The sequence below is a fragment of the Tubulanus polymorphus genome, chromosome 10 (assembly GCF_964204645.1).
Source record: "Tubulanus polymorphus chromosome 10, tnTubPoly1.2, whole genome shotgun sequence".
NCBI lineage: Eukaryota > Metazoa > Nemertea > Palaeonemertea > Tubulaniformes > Tubulanidae > Tubulanus > Tubulanus polymorphus.
In genome coordinates, this window is record NC_134034.1 from 3,726,523 (window position 1) to 3,747,759 (window position 21,237).

The window sequence follows — 21,237 nt, forward strand, 5'->3', positions numbered from 1 at the left end:
CATTATTAAATCGGCCATTTTTCCATATATATTATGTATTACAGTACGCAATTGCACTGAACCCTCCCCCTCCCCTAATGCGTACGTAAAAAATGAATGATCCATCTCAATGCTCATTGGTTAATTTTGAGCGAAGGATATGTAATACAGTGGAACCTCATTACAATGAACTTCACGGGACAAGAAAATCTGTTCGTTCAGTTTTACATTTGTTGTATCTGAGTTCGTTATAACGAGGTTCTGCAGAGCACTGCAGATTTCTCATAAACCACATGAACTTTCATCAGATTACCCAGAGTAAGCGGACTTTTACCCTACCTTGTACATCAATCCAAAGTGATCCAGATTAATTGCATAAGTCGAAGACGCAATTAATTTCTAGCAAGCTCATATTCAAATATCTGAATATTAACCTTTCAGTGCTGAGTAATCTATATCCTATAGTGCTGGAGATAATTTGAAAATTTTGGATAATTTCACCCTAGTATGTTGAACAACGCGAATACCATTTTAGTGTGTCTACACCGCAGCGCGGTGTATCGTTAGTTACTGATATTTCACTATGTTTGACGTGTACTGCCATCTTTCAAGAGAGATAATTACTAATTACATCAATACACCGCAGTGCAGTGTACTATCAAAATCCATCACTGATTTATACACCGCACTGCGGTGTAGACACACTGAAAGGGTTAAGTAATTGATTGTAGTCAACCTCACTGAAGCCGTCAATATATATCACTGAAGTCATATCTCTATTTTTAGTCCAATTCAAGTTACTAAGTGTAAGTCATCATTTGGATGATTTATCAAAATAACGCTGGTCCCATCTTCAACAACACTTAAGCGAATTAGACTATTTGTCCTGTCAAAAAACACAAAACATCAGAAATGAAAATATAATAATTTCGTCCATTTATTAGAAGGTGTAAATATTTTCAAACAGCAATTTCGTGGTTACGAAACCAAAATCATTTTAAAAAAAAGTTCTTTAATACTTTGATGATTAGTAAATTTACGTAAAACTTTTACTGTGGAGTTTGACGCTATATAGTTTAATAGACAGTACCTAGTGTTATAGTTTACAGTAAAAACTGACTTGGCAAGAAACATTGGAAATGAACTTGAATTTATCTCAAGATCGAAACTTATGGAAGAACTGTGGTACATGTCCATACACTGAATCAAAAATATAATTTGGCCATGGAAAAGGGTGGATAGAAAACCAGCTATTCCACCGGATGGCGTCACAAAATGATTTCCATTTCAACTCTTAACTTCTTTTAGGATCACAAAACCCACATCGCAAGCCTTGAAAAACATATCAGATTCACTCTTATAATCAGTGAATGGTATCATTTCCATTGACAATTGATTTATTTCAGCGGAGAAAACTCATCAATTCTTTCTTTTCAATTTCATTTCAATTTGATCTTCACTTGCCACAAGTGGAATCCTCTACTGCTACACTAGTTGATGTCCTACTGCACACTAGCGACACCTGGTGGATCCTTGCTTGCCACAAGTGGATTCCTTGATCACCATAGTAAAATTGGCAGGTCCTGATTGACATATATATAGAAATGCTAACTTATAGTCCCTAAGCGTTTAGTTACCATACCCTGTATTATGCAAATGTAACACTCATCATCTCTACAGCCTAGTTCATTATCAGCATAAACATTTGAGTGAAGAAAGTATAAGAAATTCTAAACATAAAACACCGGATCAAGCATAGGTTTCGATGCACTACACCGTATCAGATATTCACTGTTGTATAGTGTGAGGTATCAGGGGCAGATCTAGGGGGGTTCCAAGGGTTCTGGAATACTGCCGAGCCATGCCCCTTGGAGATGCCGCTAAATCCGTGGATTTGACGTAAAATTGTCCTTGTTTGGCATGATTTGGCGTAGTAAGTGCCCCTGAAAACCACAAGTTTGATGTTAAGTACCCTTTTTGCTATGATTTGACATAGAAAGTGCCCTCCCCCATAATAGTGAGTGCCCTTATTCAATTTGGAGCCCCCTCAAGATAGGGCCCTTGATCTGCCCCCGCGTAGACAACATGTTTTATGTGTGCTCATATCTAGGCTATATATGTAGAACTACAAACTACCAAACATTTTGTTTTCAATATAAAGAGAAAACATCTCGGGCAAAAATCTGAACATGTGAAGTGTGGATGATCGGTTTTTGAAAGTGTGATGTTACAAATGTCTATTGTCTGGTGTTTTTAGTTCGATCAATTCAAAATGTGGTTGAACACACGCTGCGAAGAGTGGACGATCAGTTTTTGAAGGAATGAAGTTTTTGAAGAAGTATCTTCAGAAGAACCAGATTAAATCGGATCATTTTGGACCAATCAAATCATCGACAACTAACTCGAGAAAACTGTATTAAACATGAAACACGACTGAGTACACCACAACATGTTACATAGTATACACCCCTCTGAAACTCAACCAGCCCTCTTAAATATCTTGTCCCTCTACCAGAGAGTAGATATCACTATCTGCTGATAATTGCTATTAAATATATTGAGCTAATGTGAAAAATAGAACATCGTACCAAAATAAAGCTTTATACCGTCTGTTCTGTTTTCGGGGGTTATCGAAAGCCTCGCTGCTTCAATATAATACACCGAACAATGATTGTAGCCCCTTTAACCCTTTCCGTGCTGACTAATCTATACCCTATAGTGCTGGAGAAATTCCACCCTAGTGCGTGGAATAACGGGAAAAACACTATAATGCGTCTACACCGTGGCGCGGTGTATCATTAGTTACTAATATTTCACTATGTTTGACAGGTGCTGCCTTTTTGAGAGATTATCACTAATTAAATCAATACACTGCAGCACGGTGTACTAGCAAAATCCATCACCGATTTATACACCGCACTGCGGTGTAGACGCACTGGAAGGGTTAATGAAATTCCAGCTTATACCAAAGAACACTGCTGACGTACATTGATAAACAGGCTGTAAACAATACCCGGATTAGATCGGGATCCGGAATAAACCGATCCGAATTAAGCGGGTTTGACTGTGTTATATCTGAGAGAGTAGTGCAGCAGCAGGGTGTGCAGATCGATAGAATGGTGGAACCTTGTTATAACGAACTCTGATACAACGATTCATCAGATATATGGCAAATATAGAATTTCGTCTCAAAGTAAGACAATTTAATCAATTTAATATCGCTGGATATACAGTCAACTCCCGATATACCCATGTCGGTGCAGAACGATTATGGTGGTATAGAGAGTATGGCGGTATAGAGAGTATGGCGGTATAGAGTATGGCGGAATAGAGAGTATGGCGGTATAGAGGGTATGGCGGTATAGAGAGTATGGCGGTAGAGGGTATGGCGGTATATCGGTGGTGTTTTACTATGTGTAAGTATAAGGATGTACATTGAGAAAACCTGGCAGTAGGCGGGGGTGGCCGTTTATGGGAGGGCGCGGTATATCGGGATTTGACTGTAACGAACTAACGAATATATTTTCTGGTCCCGCGAAGTTCGCTGCGACGAGGTTCCGCTGTACACGCAAAAATCTATCTCTTATTAATTTTACATTAAATTAGTCGAATAACTTCGATAGACGTTCGACGATCTCGCGGCCGCTATCGTACGGAACGACAGTCGCCTTCAACTCGGCGCATTCGGGCGCTTTCGATAAAACCATTTTGTGCAACGCGTAGTCCCTGCGCGCGAACACCAAGTCCGACTCGGCGAGCCGTAACGCCGGGCACAGGTCGTTCGCGCCGTCGCCGATGTAGACGATCTTCTCGAAGTCGACGCCGTCGGGCGCGGCGCGTCTGCGCTCGGCGACGAACTCGTCCATTATGTGACCTTTGCACATGTTTATCGTGCTCAGGTCGCACCAGTCCTGTTCGTGGTAGAACGCGATCTCCAAACGTCCATCGGCGTCGAACGACGCCGGGTTCGTGAATACGCGGTCGAAGACGCCGTCCTCGGCGCCGCGGTCGGCTAGAATCCAGCCGATGAACGTCGAATTTGAATCGGAGATGATCGCGCTTTCGACGTCCGACTTACGACGTCGCAAAAACGAAATCAACTCGTCCATACCGGGCGCTAGCGGCATGCACGCGACGTGATTCTTTAAATCGGCCTCGCCGACGCCGTTCGCGTGCAGGCGCTTGAATATCTCGCCCATGTAACGCGTCCAGTTGCGCTTCGTGTATAGATGTTCGATCTCGTCCGAAACGACGCCCCCTGGTAGCAGATCTTTCACGTAGATGTCGCTGTTCGCGTCGATTATCGTGTGGTCGAAGTCGGCGATGACGAGCAGTTTTTTCAGCAGCGGCGGCATTTTATCGACGCGTCCCGCGTGGAATTTCGTTGAAAAATTTCTGGAAAATAATTTACGATAATGCGGTTGATTATTTAGGGGCGGATCCTCAGCCCTATATCGAGGGGGTTCCGATTGTATTATAAGGGCACTCACTATTAATTATGGGGCGGGCACTTTCTATGTCAAATCTTTCTATGACAAAAAAAGGTTACTTAACATCATCAAACTTGTGGTTTTCAGGGGTACTTACTACGCCAAATCAAATTGTGAGATACTATCAATTTGTGAAACGTCTTTAGTAATATAAAAGATTTATATTACTAAATAAGGACGTTTCACAAATTGATAGTGTCTCACAGTCGGATGGAATAATAGGATATATATCTGTCATATCACTAGTAAGTGTCATATAAAATAAAAGTTTTAATTTTAGATTGAAAAACGAAGTTTGTCAGTGTTTTGTGAGGTCGTCGTGTGTGGAGCCAGCGGCCATTATCTTTTTAAACGTATCAGTACCAAGACATTTCTTCACGGATTTATTGCAGAATTACCACTCAGTCTCAAAACACAGATACACTATCATCAAAAACCCCAGCAACTGTATCCCAAGCCCATCGGCGAGTGCCTGTGGCCCAATGCACTTCCCGGGGGTCTAGGAACCCAGGGGTTAGCCAGGCTGATGGGTCAGCGGTTACAAATTCTAAAATCATCACGTTGATCAAGCGCTCACCTAGCAGCAACAACAGCAGCGAACATTAAAAACGCAGATCGATACGATACGAGTAAAGGGGACGACGACCTTGAGATTCACTGCGACCTCACGTGCCACCGTTTAGTTTTAGTTCAATACAGATGTCGCTAGTGACTGGAAATTTTAACGGTCTCACGGTGAATGTCGATAATATAACGAAGAGTCGCCGTAGAATTAGAGTTACAAAGATTCCGAAGTATTTGTTTTGCATTTAGGAGTTGGAAATAGTTGAAGGAGTTAAATTGGTATCGGTAGTAGTAGCTTTGCTAAAAGCGGACATTCTGCCGAAAGGCTACATTTTTCTTCACCAAAAGTAAGTATGACGGTTAGTGGTTAGTGAATCTGCCTCTCATATCGATACTTTTTTTAAAACATGTGCGATTTGTTTTGAACGAAAACGAATGAGATGTTCCCAATGAGTGGATATTTTGAAATTGATGCTCAAATTTTCTTAAGGCCGGTATCTGAGCGGACAACTTGAATGAACCCCCCGAACCCCGTAATATACGAGCCTACGATTATTGACTCAGATAATGTAGCCCTCGTGCATGTAGTTGGCGCAGTCAACATAATTTCGTCAACTTTTTAGTAATCCTTTCGACTTTTTTTAGAATTTGAAAGTTTTTTTGAACGAGGACAACTAACCGGGAAAAGGTGTCACCAATGAGCGCACCTTGTAAATTAATGCTTAAACTTTCTTTTAAGCCGGTACGCACAGAGTGGACCTTCGTCGATGAAGGGTTCGCTGAGATAGCAGATCTTTTGCCCATAGTTCTTCCAATAAGACATCTGCTATTTATGTATGTAGGCCTGCAAACTGGTAACGATTGCTAAAAGAGATGATCGCCTAAACGCGTCACAATGAAGAACACTGATAAACGGAGCTAAAAAAAAATATTAAGCAAGATATCGCGAAAAAAAGGTCTCATACATTAATAAATAGACTTTAGTATGTCGATCTCAAGGTTGGTCTAGATGCTAAATGTAGGATAAACTGGGGTTTTCTAGGTTCGTACCCGTTCCTATTGATACCGATGCTAATTCTGAGTTGACTGAATGTCGCAACAAGGAATCTATAAGTAAACACCTATATCCTAGCTTCGAACCCGGTTACTCACGGCTACTCTCGGATTTAGTATAGTGGGCACCACGAGGTATTCCCCACATTTACGATGATTTGAAGACAACGACGTGGGCGTGGACTGTGTCGACACTTAATTTCGAATCACAAATATACCAAGAATCAATACAATATATGATCTCTGCGATAATAGACGAGTTAAAAACAGTCAGTAGCGATAAAAGTGCAGGTTGAGAAATCGAGAACTAAGTATCGGGAAAGGTGAATCGGGGCTGGGTATTCAGAAAAATTACAAACATCACGTATTCTGGTAACGAATGGAACAACGGTTCAATTCAGCCTAAAAGAACGGTGAGCGAGTTCTGCCCATTGTGATATCGCTGACAAGTATATAAGATCGCTAGCACCAAAAGGGAAGAACTGCCGTCATTCAATGCTTGCCAAAATACTAATCAAATTACATGAATCAATGAAGCAGTGATAACATCGGATATGTTACGAAATCACAAAATACAAAACAACTAATGCAATGAATCTATATTTCATCAGATGATTATTCGATTAAATATAAATCTGAATAAATCTATGAACGAATCATCGAATGCGCGATCACTTCTTTGTGGTACCGAACTTGCATGTTCTTACTTTGAACCGGCGATCTCTGAATAAACAAAAAAAAACAAAACAACATTCAATCAATGATTTGATCCAAATCGACTTGCTAAAACAAATTAACTTGTTTCTCATTTCTGTCGCGCTTAAAAGTTGACCCGGCTGGTCGCCTTGATCTGCCCTAACCCTGTGAATAACTTACTTTTTAGAAAACAAATCATGATCAAGAGACCCGGCACAGGGGTGGATCTAGGGGAGATTTCAAGGTGTTCGGACCCCCCCTCAAATTTGAAGTGCCCTAAAAATGTCACCCCAAAATTTTTTGGACCAAGGTTTTCTTCCACCTATAATATTTTTTCAACGCATGAAATGACCGAAAGCACCCCCTAAAATGGTGAAGAACTATCCGGAGTACGTGGTGTTTCGTAAAAAGTGCCTTTTTTCTCATTGGACACCAACCCCCCATGGAAAATCCTAGAACCGCCCCTCCGGCAGCTATAGAAATGAACTGATTACACATCCTATTGCAGTTTAGATAAGTGACCCGGCCGATTAGGAGAAACAAGGTACCAACTTAGCCTAAACGCCCATTAGCGACCAGTTGAAACCGATCGTGTTTTGTCGCAACAATCCATCATAGTTAATACCCCAAAGCCCCCTAAAAAAGATGTGACCAGTCAAAATGGTCCTCAAGGATCCGGACACGACACGATTTCTTCGATTCATGGGTACCGGGGTAGTGTCTTTATTGGAAGAATAACGGTACGTAAGCTATGAGAGTAATTTGAAATTTCGAATCAAATGCTATCTTCTACCAATGAATGGGTCATCATTTGCATCGAAACGTCAAAAGATTCTCATAGCTTTTTTCTTTTGGATGCGAGTTTATCTTCATCGATGCAACTTAATCAGCCCGGTTGCTATGGGCACTAGCCATTCCAACAATAGCGCTACCAGAGGATACTACGTGATTGAGGTCTCTATCCAAAGCGTTCAGATAACCTGTCCAAGCACAACTCACTCCAGCATTTGTAATCAGCTAAAAGAGATTATGAAAATGATATCAACTGTGGTCGATAACGGCGCGATAACAGTTTATCTGCAGCCATGCTTCCCGTGACTGCACGCTGCAGTGGACGTGCTCCGTGTAGTGATCAAAAGGAAGCGACTCCAAATCAATTCAATCAAGAAATATGAAATAACGCACATACCCCGCAGCAGGTCAACTTGAATCTTCTGTGTTCGTAATAGTTGGAATGGATTGCGTACACCCCGGTTAGAATACCACCATTCGGGCAGACGTAGTTCATCTGGTTATCCATAGTATTCACAAAATCCAAGGTGGCGCACTGATCGTTGACGTACCCAGCCCTACATTTGAATTCAAATCTTCTGTCTTCGTAATAGTTACTGTGGGTGCTTCTTATCGAGCGGACCAGTTGGACAGTGGAAATCTAGAACTCCGTCAAAATCATTAGCCCAGTCTTCAGCATTTACGTACAGTGAAGTAAACAGCAACACAACGACCACGGAATGGCAAAACTTCTGAAAAATGTTCAAAACATTATTCATAGTTTATCGTAACAGGACCGGTTTTGTCCTCATAGTCATATAACTTTGACACGGGGTTAGTTAGACTCGTAGTCAGTCGAGATTACCTTGAACCAGCTTGTTTGGCTCGCCAACTCACAAATTACTGCTGGTCTTTGTGTTTTAGAACCGCTCGATGCCCAGAAAATGAACCCAAATTTTCTTGTGGGAGGGCCCCAGACCTCCTAAGACGCTTTGTGCGGCGCCTGGTGCTAATATACCGGGTACATGTTTAAACACCAAGGTGCAGTTTTGGGCCCCAATTCCTGGATCCGCCCCTAAAAACGTGCCCTTTATTCCTCCTCAACCCTGAGACATCCGGGACACCGTTGGCCTATGATTGATACCGGGCGAACGCAGTAGTTTGAACCTACTTGAAAATGATAACTTCAATTTAATTGTGCATCAATATATCAATTTCACTTACCATTTGCTATTTTGTTTCGACCACGTTCCCTTCAAGTTGCGATGGGGATTTGACGTCTGGGTAGTGTCAGAGGGGTTTTATTCATAATTCCTCATCAGACCGAACGAATGGGGTTAAAAATGACAAATTAAATGAGGCCACATTAACTGACTTTCTATGAATGAGGCATCTAATCATATTTGATCGAACAAATTGATTATTTCTACCGGTTCATAATATTCCTATTAAGTGATTGATTCACGTCCAGACATCCTGTGGGCGTACGTAACATATTGTTCATATTCGCATTCAATGAACTTTCGGTAGTTTTGAATACAAGTAAAAATATTATATTTTACAATAAAAGCCTTTGTTTGATGATTATTTTCATTTTTGCTATTTGAGTAGATACGCATTTGGAGCAATATAGATCATGATTTTTGACACAAAATGATTCACGTTAAAAAGTATCATTATTACGAATATGCGTATTACATTTGTGAATGATATCTCAAATAAATTGAAACAACGATCACTTTCAATTAAAAACGCTTTTGTTTCCTACGAGGTTATTTTGAAATCAAATGAATACACCACATGTTGCGTTTACCAAAAGCAATGCTAAAATCTGCTCTAAGAGTCCCGCACAAACTTTTGATCGAATTAGATGTCGAGATATGTATAGATGCATGTCCTTTACCAAGAGCTTTTAAGTACTCCAGTTGACAGTGGTGGATCCAGGAGCCTATTTCACCCCAGTGAAGTTCATTACTAGTTCCTTATTCCCTAGCTTATTCCGTTACTTATTGAGAATTCATCTCCCAATAAAGAACAAGGAAAAAGTAACTTGTTCCTTATTCAGTTTTCACCTTTACTGGTTCAACTTCGTCACCGGTTCATCCGTTACTTATTGAGAATTCATCTCCCAATAAGGAACAAGGAACAAGTTACTTGTAATAAGTAACGAGAAAATCTGAATAAGGAACAAGTTACTTGTTCCTTGTTCCTTATTGGGAGATGAATTCTCAATAAGTAACGAGAAAATCTGAATAAGGAACAAGTTACTTGTTACTTGTTCCTTATTGGGAGATGAATTCTCAATAAGTAACGGGACAAGGAACAAGTATTGAACTTCACTGGGGTGCCAATTTCGAAGAAATTGTCATATCCCGAAAGGGCACTTTGATATCCAAAAAGGCATCGATAGGCATACTCTAGTCCACGCTGGAACTAATCAATTCTCTGCGATGTTATCCAACGCTGCTTTCCTCAAATAAACGTTACTAGGACAGCGGGAAATAAAATGAAATAAAATAGAATTTTATTAATCAACATTTGCCTATGTCCGGGCACCAAACATCATCACCACCAGAACTACACATACCCAAATAAACACGATAATACAATACACTAAAATACAACATGTATATACAAATATTTACAAAATAACACTGAAGTGATTAAAATTTAGAGAATGAAAACGTAACAAAATATATAATACATCAACTATTTACAATACTATATATACAACTGCACAATACAAAGATGCACTCTCGCAAAGCCGAAAGATAGCGTTGTTGACCAGTAACAAATATCATGTGTTAACCATGAGGGGCCAGTTGCACAGTCGTGACTTAAGTGGTCTTAAATCTTGAGACTGGTCTTAAATTGTTGGATTGGTTATAGAACTGTTGGTCTTAGACTCGTCTTAAGTCTAAGCCATGACTATGCAACCGCCCCCTGTGGCGGTACGATATTAAGGAACACTTGATCAAGAACAAATGAAGTGGATTTCGGTATATTTTCCGACAACTTATCTAGAAGTGATGTATTGGATGATGATATATGAATTCGAAAACTTATTCAGAAGTGATGTATATTGGATACCAATATTTAATGAATTCGAAGGATTTTACTTCGTTGATGCGCCTCGCTTAGCCCGCTGCCCACCGTCGTATTGGGATTCCAGCCAGGCTGAGATGAACTACCTGCACTGGACTGCACTGTGCGGAGTATCACCATTTATATCAATATTCTCAAAATTACCATTTTGCCTATATAGGTTCAGCGATCCAAAATAGCAACTGGAACCCGTAAACTCAGCAGGCCTCTATACCAGGGACGTTCCGAGATTCAAATTTTCAAAAAAACGTGCTTTTGAGTCCAAGCAAATTTTGACTCAATTGGCGGGCGCCAGTGTTGACATCGGTATCATCAACAGAAGTGGTAAAGAGCTGTACCTAAACACGAATCAAGGACGGCACGAACAGACTAGGTTAAGCGCAGCCCCTTGACTTATCCAGAGTTGGCAATAAAATTCAATGACGCCTCCCCCAATATAGGCACGGCATCACGCTGCGAGGAGAAACGAGACTTGAATATTACCTATTTTAGGTATTCTGACCGGCGGAGAAAACCGCTAAGCGATCACGTGTCCAGGCGGCACCGCCGGTTTCAACAGATGTCGTTTGGTCGATATTTCAATATTTCAGTTGAACAATCAGCGACGCAGAAAACAGGAGCGAGAGAGAGAGAGTTTCAACAATATAAACGACGGCTGCGCACAAAGTTACGATGACATCATAGATTTATATACGTACATATTTCAACACATATAGCTAGTAGATAGTTCCAGATCCTTACTGTAAAACCTCAAGGTATGTAAAGCATATTTAAAACATCTCTATCAAAATAACTGGTTTCGTTTCTGTATAAACATGTACGATTTTTAATCGTTAGAAAGGCTAGGTTTCGTTGAGTCTGTCCTGGGCCGGTTCCACAGTCGCAACGATTTACAATAAGACCAGGCATGGCTTGTGTTTTAGACTTAAAAACGTCTACAATCCTAGGTGATCAGTTTAGTCCACTAATTGGAGTCTCTTCTCAATATGAAGCTGGGATGAAGCTGGGGTGATAGATAGGCTTTCATCAACATAAGAGGCTCATCAGAGTATAGGGTCAATTAGTACTACACGTACATCGGAAATTTATTAAACAATAATTTTTTGAAATCTAAATATTCAATCCAGGATTGAAATTTTTCCAACTAGTCTCGGGTACCGTTCTGGTATAGACCAGGGCCCTCGTAGTTCTGGCATCTTTGGGCTTGCAAGCTGGCCTCTGGTTCCACTATTCAAAATGTCCCTCTATATAGGCTAGCTGAACGTGAATTCAGAGGAAAATCTGTCACAAATAAGTGTTTCTAACAATTTTTGATTTTGAAACTAGTCTAGAAACTGGGTCAGGACTTCGGATCCGGGTGCGTCTTGAAATATCACAGGAAATTACCGCTATCTATTTCGAGGGACTGCGTAAATTAATTTCTATGACTTCAATCAGCCTATGTGATGGTCTAGGGCTGTAAAAACTGTGGTACCCCAGCGATTTGTGCACACACTGAAGCTAGCTGCGTCAACATAGAAGTTATAACGATATAATTCAACTCCGCGCAACTGGAGCCCAATCTATAGATTTCTCTTTATACCCAACACACCGATAACCGCTGCAGCTGTTGTCGCAGTCTTATTGAACCTCGCGTGCCAGTGATGTATACATTTCACCGTGCAACACGTGTTATATATAACCCCGTGTCTCCGAGACTGTAATCTAGACTTCTAATACGTATACAGTCGACATGGCGCGTCATATTGGCCGTCAAGTGAGAGGAATGGCGGAAAGAGGTATCTGTGGCAGTGGAAGAGATGTTGAGTGGTTAACTGATCAGTTGGCCATTATCACGCGTGAACCTGTGACATTTCACTCTGCAGTTAGCCGCTTTTGTAACACCCGACGGCCAAAATGACGCGCTCTGACTGATTTGTGGATTTTTGGTGGTGGATGAACGAACTAAATTTTAGTAAATAATGTACATTACGCGTTTAAGGGGTCTTGTGTGAGTCGACGTGAACTACGTCATCAATATTGGCGTTTTAAGATAACAATGTGGAACCCGCAACACCAGCTGTTCCACCAGATGGCGCGACGAGCAGTAGGTCTTCCGTTGTCAAAATTAGACTCCCGATCCATCATATACCATAACAGCACCCACCAAATATACAAGACTTTGATTCCTCATATCAGATTCGGATATAGTCTTCGTAAATAATTGATTAATTTAAGAGAGAAGTTCATTCAGATTAAATTGAAATGTAGAAGAAATCGAATGCGGACGACTAGCAAAGTTGGCGGATCCTCGCCTGCCATAAGTAGAATCCTCGATTGCCACAGTAACGCTGCGGGTACCCCATTGTCAGTTTTGGCGTTTATTTTGTAATCAATACATTTCATAACTCGTATCTATTTTGGGATAAATTTTGATAATCATTTTTGAGAGAATGTGCACTCAATTTAGCATCGAGGCTAGAGCGGTTGCCGGTCAATTCAATTCGATTCAATTATCGATAGACAAATCCAAAATATCTTCATTCATGCTGAAATTAATATTATATTGGTTATTGTTGACGATATTAAGCCACACGGCATCAATAAACTTTCAAGTTAGTTTTTTTGTTTCTAGATGGATGATCGCCACCATTTGACCGGTCGTTCTTTGACGGAAGCCACCCGCAGACGACGCCGCTCGATCCGTGCTGCCGCCTACAGTGTTATCGGGCTTGTATTGTTCATATCGATTGCCGTGGTTACTTATCAATCAGTATTTTCATTTTCTGCCGACGCGAATCTGCGCAGTCGCCGAGAGCGTAGTTCCGGTAGTAATATCAAAGCCAATGCCGGAATATTGGAGATGATCGTCAACGGACTACTGGCTAGTTACTCTACACCAGCGGTGCCCCCTGGCGGTAAGAAGGGAACGCCAGCCCCGGCAGGATCGAAATCGGCTGAGAACAATCGGATTGACAGTGAACATCGCGGTTCTAAACCGAACGTAGATGACGTATTGAATGAGATTTTGGCCAATATCGAACAAAACCAGACGATCACAACCGCGGCGACTCAGTCTGCTGCTGAAACCAGTCCGCCGACATCGTCACCCACTTACTGGTTTCATACTACTGAACCGACGACACTACCCTCTACAACCAGTCAGCCAGCGTTCTCTACGAGCCCGACTTTAACCTCCACGGCGGCTTCGAGTCCGGTTGTCGGATTTCAGAACTCCATCAATGGGAATCTACCTAACGTGACGTCATCGGATTGCACGAAACACGATTTCGTAATCGACAAGTTATGCGTGATGCCGTACCAGATCGTTCAGATGCAGATGCATAATATCCAGTATATGGGTCTGTTACAATCCGTCTGCGATAAGACTTTGTGTAGCTTTTGGACAAACTGCACCGAAGGTAAACAAACCCACATTTTGAACCGAATATCTAGCCCGAAAATAATTTTCACGGCCCGTGAATACGTATCATATAGTACCTGGTGAATAAATCATTTCATTTTCAATTTCGTGAAAGTCTTTTTTGTGTGAACAAAAAGATAAGTAATTAAAAGTTTAAAAAAATGGAAATACTGATGTTATACAGTAGATTCCGCTTAAGTCGGAACCGATAAACTCAAACGTTCGACTCGTATGTTTTTGTAACACTATAAAGTATAACATGATTGAATTCTGATGTCTATCCTCTAACTCGAATATCACTCTCAAGTCAGACGAATTTTCACCGTCTCCGAAATCCAACTGGAACTATCGTGTATCGTATATTTCACTCGAGAAAACGATATTTTACTGGAAGTTTGCAAGGCGGGAAAATGAAAATTTGATATTTCAAAAAAGATGAATGATTTATTCCACCGATTACAGCTTTTAGTTTTCTAATCTCGAATCAGCCGCCGGTAGCAAATGCAAACTGAATATATTTAAAACTTCAATACAATACAATTTTGGGGGACTTGTACGTTTGATATCAGTCTTAACTGGCTTCTTCAAGTCTCCCCTGCTTAATATTAAAATATTTCATTTAACTTCATTTTTATAATGTATAATGATATATTGTAATATTTAGTGGAAATGAAATATATATATATATATATATATATATATATATATATATATATATATATATATATATATATATATATATATATATATATATATATATATATATATATATATATATATATATATATATATATATATATATATATATATATATATATATATATATATACAACAGGTAAATGGTGTATTCCAAGTCAACAGATGAAAGTTGTAGCCTACAACATGGCCGTCAGGTGGACGAACGGTAACTATGGAGCTCAAGTTTGCCCGCTTCAACAATGCCTACGTCAGGTGACGCAGAAGACCGGATGTACTTCCGCCGTAAGTTTCTCAAGAGCTATCTTTTATCGGCAATTTTGGATCGTGCTTGGTTTGCGTGAAAAAGGTTTGGTTAGAAAACGAACCATTTTGGTCCGATATCCAATATGGCCTCTTTGTAATGTGCATTTCACCAAGAACCTCAGTATTTGATGTTGCAACAGTCGGTGGTTCAGGCGTACGAGTCATCTTGCGTTTACTCTCCCTCAACATTGACAATGATCGTTATGATCTGTGTGCTGGTCACAACTACCGATCGGACACCTAGCTATACCAACTCCTTTACTACCAAACTTCCAATTATCTAGTTACACATAGCTATACCAACTGCTTTACTACCAACCTTCCAATTATCTAGTTTCTCCCTGGGTGAAGTATAACATGTATATACTCGAGTTGTTCCATAATTCTAAATCAAAACCTGACTCAGCTAGCGTTTGAACTCGGGCAAGACAATTATGCTCATTGCCTCTCTCCACCCAGGAGTAAATGGGTACCTGGCCTCATAGATGACTCCTGGGGCCGGTTCCATAGTTAAGACTTAAGACCAAAGTGGTCTTAAAACTTAAGACTGGTCTTAAGTTGTAAGATTGGCTATAGAACTAAGTTTGTCTTAGACCGGTCTAAAGTCTAAGCGCTCACTATGGAACCGGTCCCCTGAGCGCTTAGTAGCTGCTCGGATGTTACTTCTCCCCTGGGCGAGATGACTGATACATGGAATAGAGTTATAGGCTGGGGGTAATAATACCAGATTTGGAGCGTATCTGAATTCACTCTGGTTAGGATGCCTGCACTATTTTAAATGCCAATCATTATTATTATTATTATTATTATTGATATTAATCCTATGAACTGTAAACTTAATCGATACGTATGGAACTGAGATATAACAATACTATATATACCGGTACTTTCAAGTAAATTCCTCGTTGTTCTAGTCACGTGTCTACATGGTTGAGGCCACTGAGTTGATGTGTGACATGGCGTTCGCCATGAAAAACGAACCAGACCTAGTTTGTGCCGCCAGCGCCATCTATATGATGAATATGGACCTCGCTAATTTGATGAGAGAATTGCCGATCGAAATGAAGGTAAGTCGTCGTCGGATTTATCGCCTTTCCGACAAAACCGACCGCGCAAATTGGTTTTGTATGCTTTTTAGACTATAGTCATTGCTCTGGTAGAATCACAGAAAATGTACCTTATTCTTTATAGACCTTATGCAGAGTTAGAACGAATGAATGATTTCGAAGATGTTTTCCTTAAGATAGAAAGTCTTTTCCCTAATTTGCAAATATTAGTTGAAATTTTTTTCATCCGACCTCACAAATCAGCGTGAGGGCCATAGCAACGCGCTTAATGAAAAATCTAACTATGATAAATAAACTATGATTTCTTTCCCGTGACACCCCCGCCTCTAAAATGATGTCATGTATTTGCAAACAGACATTAGTTTTCTAGATATAAGTATGAGAGTCATTGGGGATGAGTATCACTTTGTTCTAGAATGCCCTTTCCTTCAGAATCTTCGCACCCGGTTCATTAAACCATATTTTAGAATAAGACCAAGTGCCTTCAAACTGATACAATTATTAAATTCTAAGGGCAAACAGCTCTGTAACCTGTCTCGCTTTATACAGCAAGGATCAAAGTTTCTCTAACTCATATTAAATATGTACTGTTCAATGCCCGCCATAAGCTATTGTTGATTGATAAGTATTCATGTATTTCTTCTCATTTAAACCGTGTTTGTATGAATTCTGTAAACTGCATGGATACGTGTACAATGTATGAACTTGTTTTTTGTGCTCTTTGCAAATGTAAATTTTTATGGAGCAATAAACTAATTGTAATTGTAATTGTATGGGGCCCTTTTTGGACGCCTCTCCTTTCTATGCACGGTATATCTTTATCATTAATTAAGCTTTTCGTATTCCAGGGTTTATGCGATTATCCTAAGATGGGAAAGAACGTTTGTAAAATGAACGCTTGTCGTGTGGTAAGTGCATATAATTCTATAAGGCCTACTTCCAGAACCTAGTTTAGCAGTGTTGGAAATTAATTATTTTAGCTAATGTGGACGCTACAGAGGAAAAGTAGATGTAGAATATAATCAACTTTCCTAGCGTGACTTTGATCTAGAAAACTGATTTCAAGTTCATATTTGCTTAATTCTGAACCTAATTAAATTTGAATGGATCTATTGAAATGCAGAAGGAATTGTAGGGAAGGCTAGTGCACCTGATGAACTCTCAAATGCAATGTTGCAATCTGAATTGAATTTCGTTCTAGCAGTTCTATTTATTTTCAGTATTTCGGTAAAATGGCCTGTTTGGCGCAGCTTTGCGGGTCGCACTGGTCAGCCTTGAGAATGTAAGTTTGAAATCCCCGTCCACAGTTTGAAACATTCGATTCCAGTTTTACCCGGGTATTCGCTCGATGAGGAACGGGTAGCGTACACCAGATGGCGCAACAATCACCGAGGTTCCCAAACCAAATTATCACCAAACGCGTCATCGAATACTTAGTGATTTGGCGGTTCCTCTCACCCGTAGAATACACGCCGTGATTCTGGCCGGCGGTGGTCCTTGAAACGATTTTGACATTTTTTCTTTTAAACACAAATTTGTTCTCGATATTTTAGGTTTCCTCAGTGGTCTTGGTTTTTCATTTATTACAATGAAATAATGCGCGCTTGTGAAATACCGAAATCCGGTTGCACCGAGTCAGACATCATAGAGGATCCCGACGTTACGGTAAGTATTTAAGGCGGTATGATGGTAGCAAGATTTAGGTCGTTACAGACGATGAGAGCCCGCTAACGTAATTCCGGCCTTATTGATGATTTGTGCAGACAGCCAAATCCCAGCCCAACAAACAATCCCAGAATATACAGCGAGTTAGTTGAAAAAAAGTACATGAGGAAGAATCAGGATGCTTAAAGCCGGGCGTAGGTCGACCTTGCGACGCGACGCGATCGTCGCGTTGCGTCACAAGTGGGGGCGTAAGTCGGTTGCGACACGATTGTCAGCGACTGTGTGCGATTAGTTGCTCCCAGCCGCAAGAGCGCGTAGATCGGTTGCGACGGTCGCGTCGCGTCGCAGAAAGTAGAACATGTGCGACTCATTGCGACTGGCGTCGCTGCCAGTCGCAACCCGTCGCTGGCAGTCGCAAGGTAGCGTAGGTCGGTTGGTCGTTGAGACGCGATCGTCGCTGGCGGTCGCAGTGAGTCGCCTCGCAGTGAGTCGCAAGCCGTCGCAAGGCCGACCTACGCCCGGCTTAAGGTCTAGTTTTCTTGGGAGGAAGAGACCACGTAAAAAGGATCCTCGTAAATCAGGGTTTCGAATCCCTGAACGAAGGTGTGGTTGGATCACGATCATATCACAATTATGAAGCCATGGCTCCTGAGCCCCTAGCAGCTGCTCGGGCGTTTCTTCTCCCCAGGGAGAGGTGACTGATACATAGTAATAGGCTGCGGGTAATAATACCAATTTGGAGCATATTTGTACTGGACTCCGTTTTTAGGATACCTGTGCTATATACGTAAATGACATTTATTATTATTCATTATTATTATGGCGTAATTGTAAAAGGTTCGGGCTGCGAGGTTCGTCTGTGCTCAATGGCTAGAGATGTTTAAACATCTATTTATGGAGAGACCGATGGTTTAAACTGCTTCGGACGAAGAGTTTCTGTATTTTCATCATTATTTTACAGAGACGAAAAACTGCCGAGGAAAAAGAAAAGAAAAAGAAGAACTTCTACATTCACTACATAACGGCGCATTTCGCGACGGATAAACGGGTGGTCGTCGGGGTGATTTTAGCCGGGGTCGTCGGCTGTAGCGCCATTATCATCATAATACTAGCTTTAGTCCGACGAGTGAAACGACATCGTCAATACAAACGAGACTTCGTCGATTATTCCGAAGTTCGGGGTTTAGTCGCCCACGAGACGACGTAGTGTAGTGAAAAACGCTTTCAGCAATGGGGAACCATAACACCAGCCATGCCTGATACTAGATTGCGTGAATAACAGTCATTTTTAGGATTTTTGAAATTTAAACAGGATTTCTAAACTGTCTACTCTAAACATCAATATAATTCATTATGATATTATCAAACCAGCCTTGAAAAAGATATAAGATGCACCTTTTCAATAGTTTGCAGTAGTTGATTTCCAATTGCACATTTGTGACACCTAGTGGATCCCCACTCACAAGTGAAATCCTCTATTGCCGCTGTGATTAATGACCTCCCCTTCGCTAGTGACACCTGGTGGATCCTCACTGTCTTGTCACAATCAAATTCCTCTATTAACGCAGTAGTTGATGTCTTACCGTCTACGGTGGTGACACCTGGTGACACTTGCCACAAAAGGAATCATTTATTGCCACAGCATTGTTATAGGTTCCCCATTGAACAAAACATGATTACCGTACCTGGAGTAGTTACTGACTCCAAAGAGACCATCCTCGGTTCTAGTGTTCAGATACAAACGTCAAAATTTTAATTTTTTTTGGGCGGGAAGGGGGTTGGGTTCATAGATGGTGATAGCACAGCGCTATGTTCAGTCGGTTGAAGATCTCAAATAGGTTTTGAGCTAAACCATTACTACATCCTCGACGGAGATGTCGAATCACCTTTTACTTACAGCAGCAGTAGCTGGTACGAATAGCACAGCCATAATAGCGTATATACTTATTCATCTTATTCATAATCCATACATACAATATGATAATTCCCGAATACATGCGTTACATGCAATTCTATTTTCAAGGGATGGAGTACTGTAACCAACAGGCCGTAGTAAAAAACATAAGCGCATGGGCCCAAACTTTGCCAATAGTTGGGATCCAGTTCCACACAGTTGTTGGCAAAGTTTGACTAGCTTCTTAAACGGGAACCGAGAACTGCTGGATCCTTGCGCTTGATGTGATCATACAAAGAGATCATTCCAGAAATCGAGAAATTTCTAATTAAAAATTATGTACAGCAGAAAAACCCCCCAAAAAATTCCGTTTCACAAATGAAATATATTTCTCTCAAGGAATATTCTCACGAGGCGGGATCGTCTATGTTTATATGATGCACGACCGAATTCCACAGTTCTGAATTACGTAGATTAAATTCAAATTGAAACAATTCGAATAGAATTTAACTCCAAAGAGAGGATTAACTCGGGACTGTGGTGGAAACAGGGGCCGTTTCATAGAAATACATCGTACATATTATATTAGATAGTCGTACACAATTCTGATGATGATGGCGATGCTTAAACGGTTTTTTGAAACGGTCCCCGTGTGTACATATTCAAGAATGTAAATATATAACGTCGTTTTAACGCAGCTTCTTTTTTTGTCATTTTTTCCAAACGTTTTTCCTCCGCTGATAGATCCATTGTACGTGACGTCATAATATATGTATGCGTAGTTTATACGTTATAGTTTTTACGCGACAATAATCCAGATGATTTTGACGCATTTTGGGGATTAGGGCTCAGTCACAAAAAGATTAAATCTCAATCGATTCAAGATTATCGAAGATATGAAATCGATTCGTTAGTTGAAGCTGGCCCCGCCATCTCTCATCTATTTATTGTCCGTATATATGACGTCGATCACGTGATGGAATCACTACAATGGGTGTACAGGTTTCACGGGTGTATACAGAGAGACGCGAGTGATATTTCATTTTTTTTTTGTAAAAATACGTATAATTGCTACAGTCGGTCGCGTCTAATGTATTTTTATCGTCGATTCTAAAATTGAGAAATAAAGGGAAATAAAAGTCTCAAGTTAAACGAAAAAGAGTTTAATTCTTATCTCGCTTCGAAAGGTATCGTCTAAATCTCACCCCAGAGAAGCACATATCTATTGGCGGCGGCACACGCTAGATGGCGCGACTACGTGTGAAGTCGATTTTTCTATGGTATACCAATTAAGATGTAATACACAAAAATATACGCAAGAAAACGATGATTGCGTGGGTCCGGACTACCGACCCTCCAAACCCGTAGTCTGTCCCTGTGTTACAAGAAATATATCTCTATTTACCATTTTTTCAAATAACTAGATGCCCTTGTTTCCATAGTTACTGAAAATTTTGATTTTAACAAAGTAGGACCGGTTGAATTGTCAAATTTCTTGATATAAATATGCAAACATGATACTCTAGAAAACGTGTTTTGGAAGTTTGA

At 40.6% G+C, this 21,237-nt stretch overlaps 2 protein-coding genes and 1 long non-coding RNA gene across 3 annotated transcripts; 1 reads left to right on the top strand and 2 right to left on the bottom strand.

The window, feature by feature from the left end:
- Window positions 1–727: 727 nt before the first annotated feature.
- On the bottom strand, window positions 728–5,111 carry LOC141911775 (pyridoxal phosphate phosphatase PHOSPHO2-like). Its single transcript, XM_074802812.1, has 2 exons — window positions 5,047–5,111; window positions 728–4,374 (listed from the first exon to the last, which is right to left on the bottom strand). The coding sequence occupies exons 1-2, from the start codon at window positions 5,070–5,072 to the stop codon at window positions 3,582–3,584; spliced, it is 819 nt and encodes a 272-aa protein (XP_074658913.1). The 5' UTR covers window positions 5,073–5,111; the 3' UTR covers window positions 728–3,581.
- A 1,600-nt stretch (window positions 5,112–6,711) lies between these two features.
- LOC141912126 (uncharacterized) lies at window positions 6,712–8,817 on the bottom strand. Its single transcript, XR_012620127.1, has 3 exons — window positions 8,778–8,817; window positions 7,972–8,305; window positions 6,712–7,799 (listed from the first exon to the last, which is right to left on the bottom strand). It is a non-coding gene; the product is annotated as an uncharacterized LOC141912126 (long non-coding RNA).
- A 2,456-nt stretch (window positions 8,818–11,273) lies between these two features.
- Window positions 11,274–19,540, top strand: LOC141912097 (uncharacterized). The gene is made up of 8 exons (XM_074803307.1): window positions 11,274–11,413; window positions 13,273–14,059; window positions 14,897–15,042; window positions 15,978–16,130; window positions 16,979–17,038; window positions 17,351–17,412; window positions 17,684–17,795; window positions 18,757–19,540. Exons 2-8 carry the CDS (start codon window positions 13,273–13,275, stop codon window positions 19,000–19,002), a joined length of 1,566 nt encoding a protein of 521 aa, XP_074659408.1. The 5' UTR covers window positions 11,274–11,413; the 3' UTR covers window positions 19,003–19,540.
- Window positions 19,541–21,237: the final 1,697 nt, after the last annotated feature.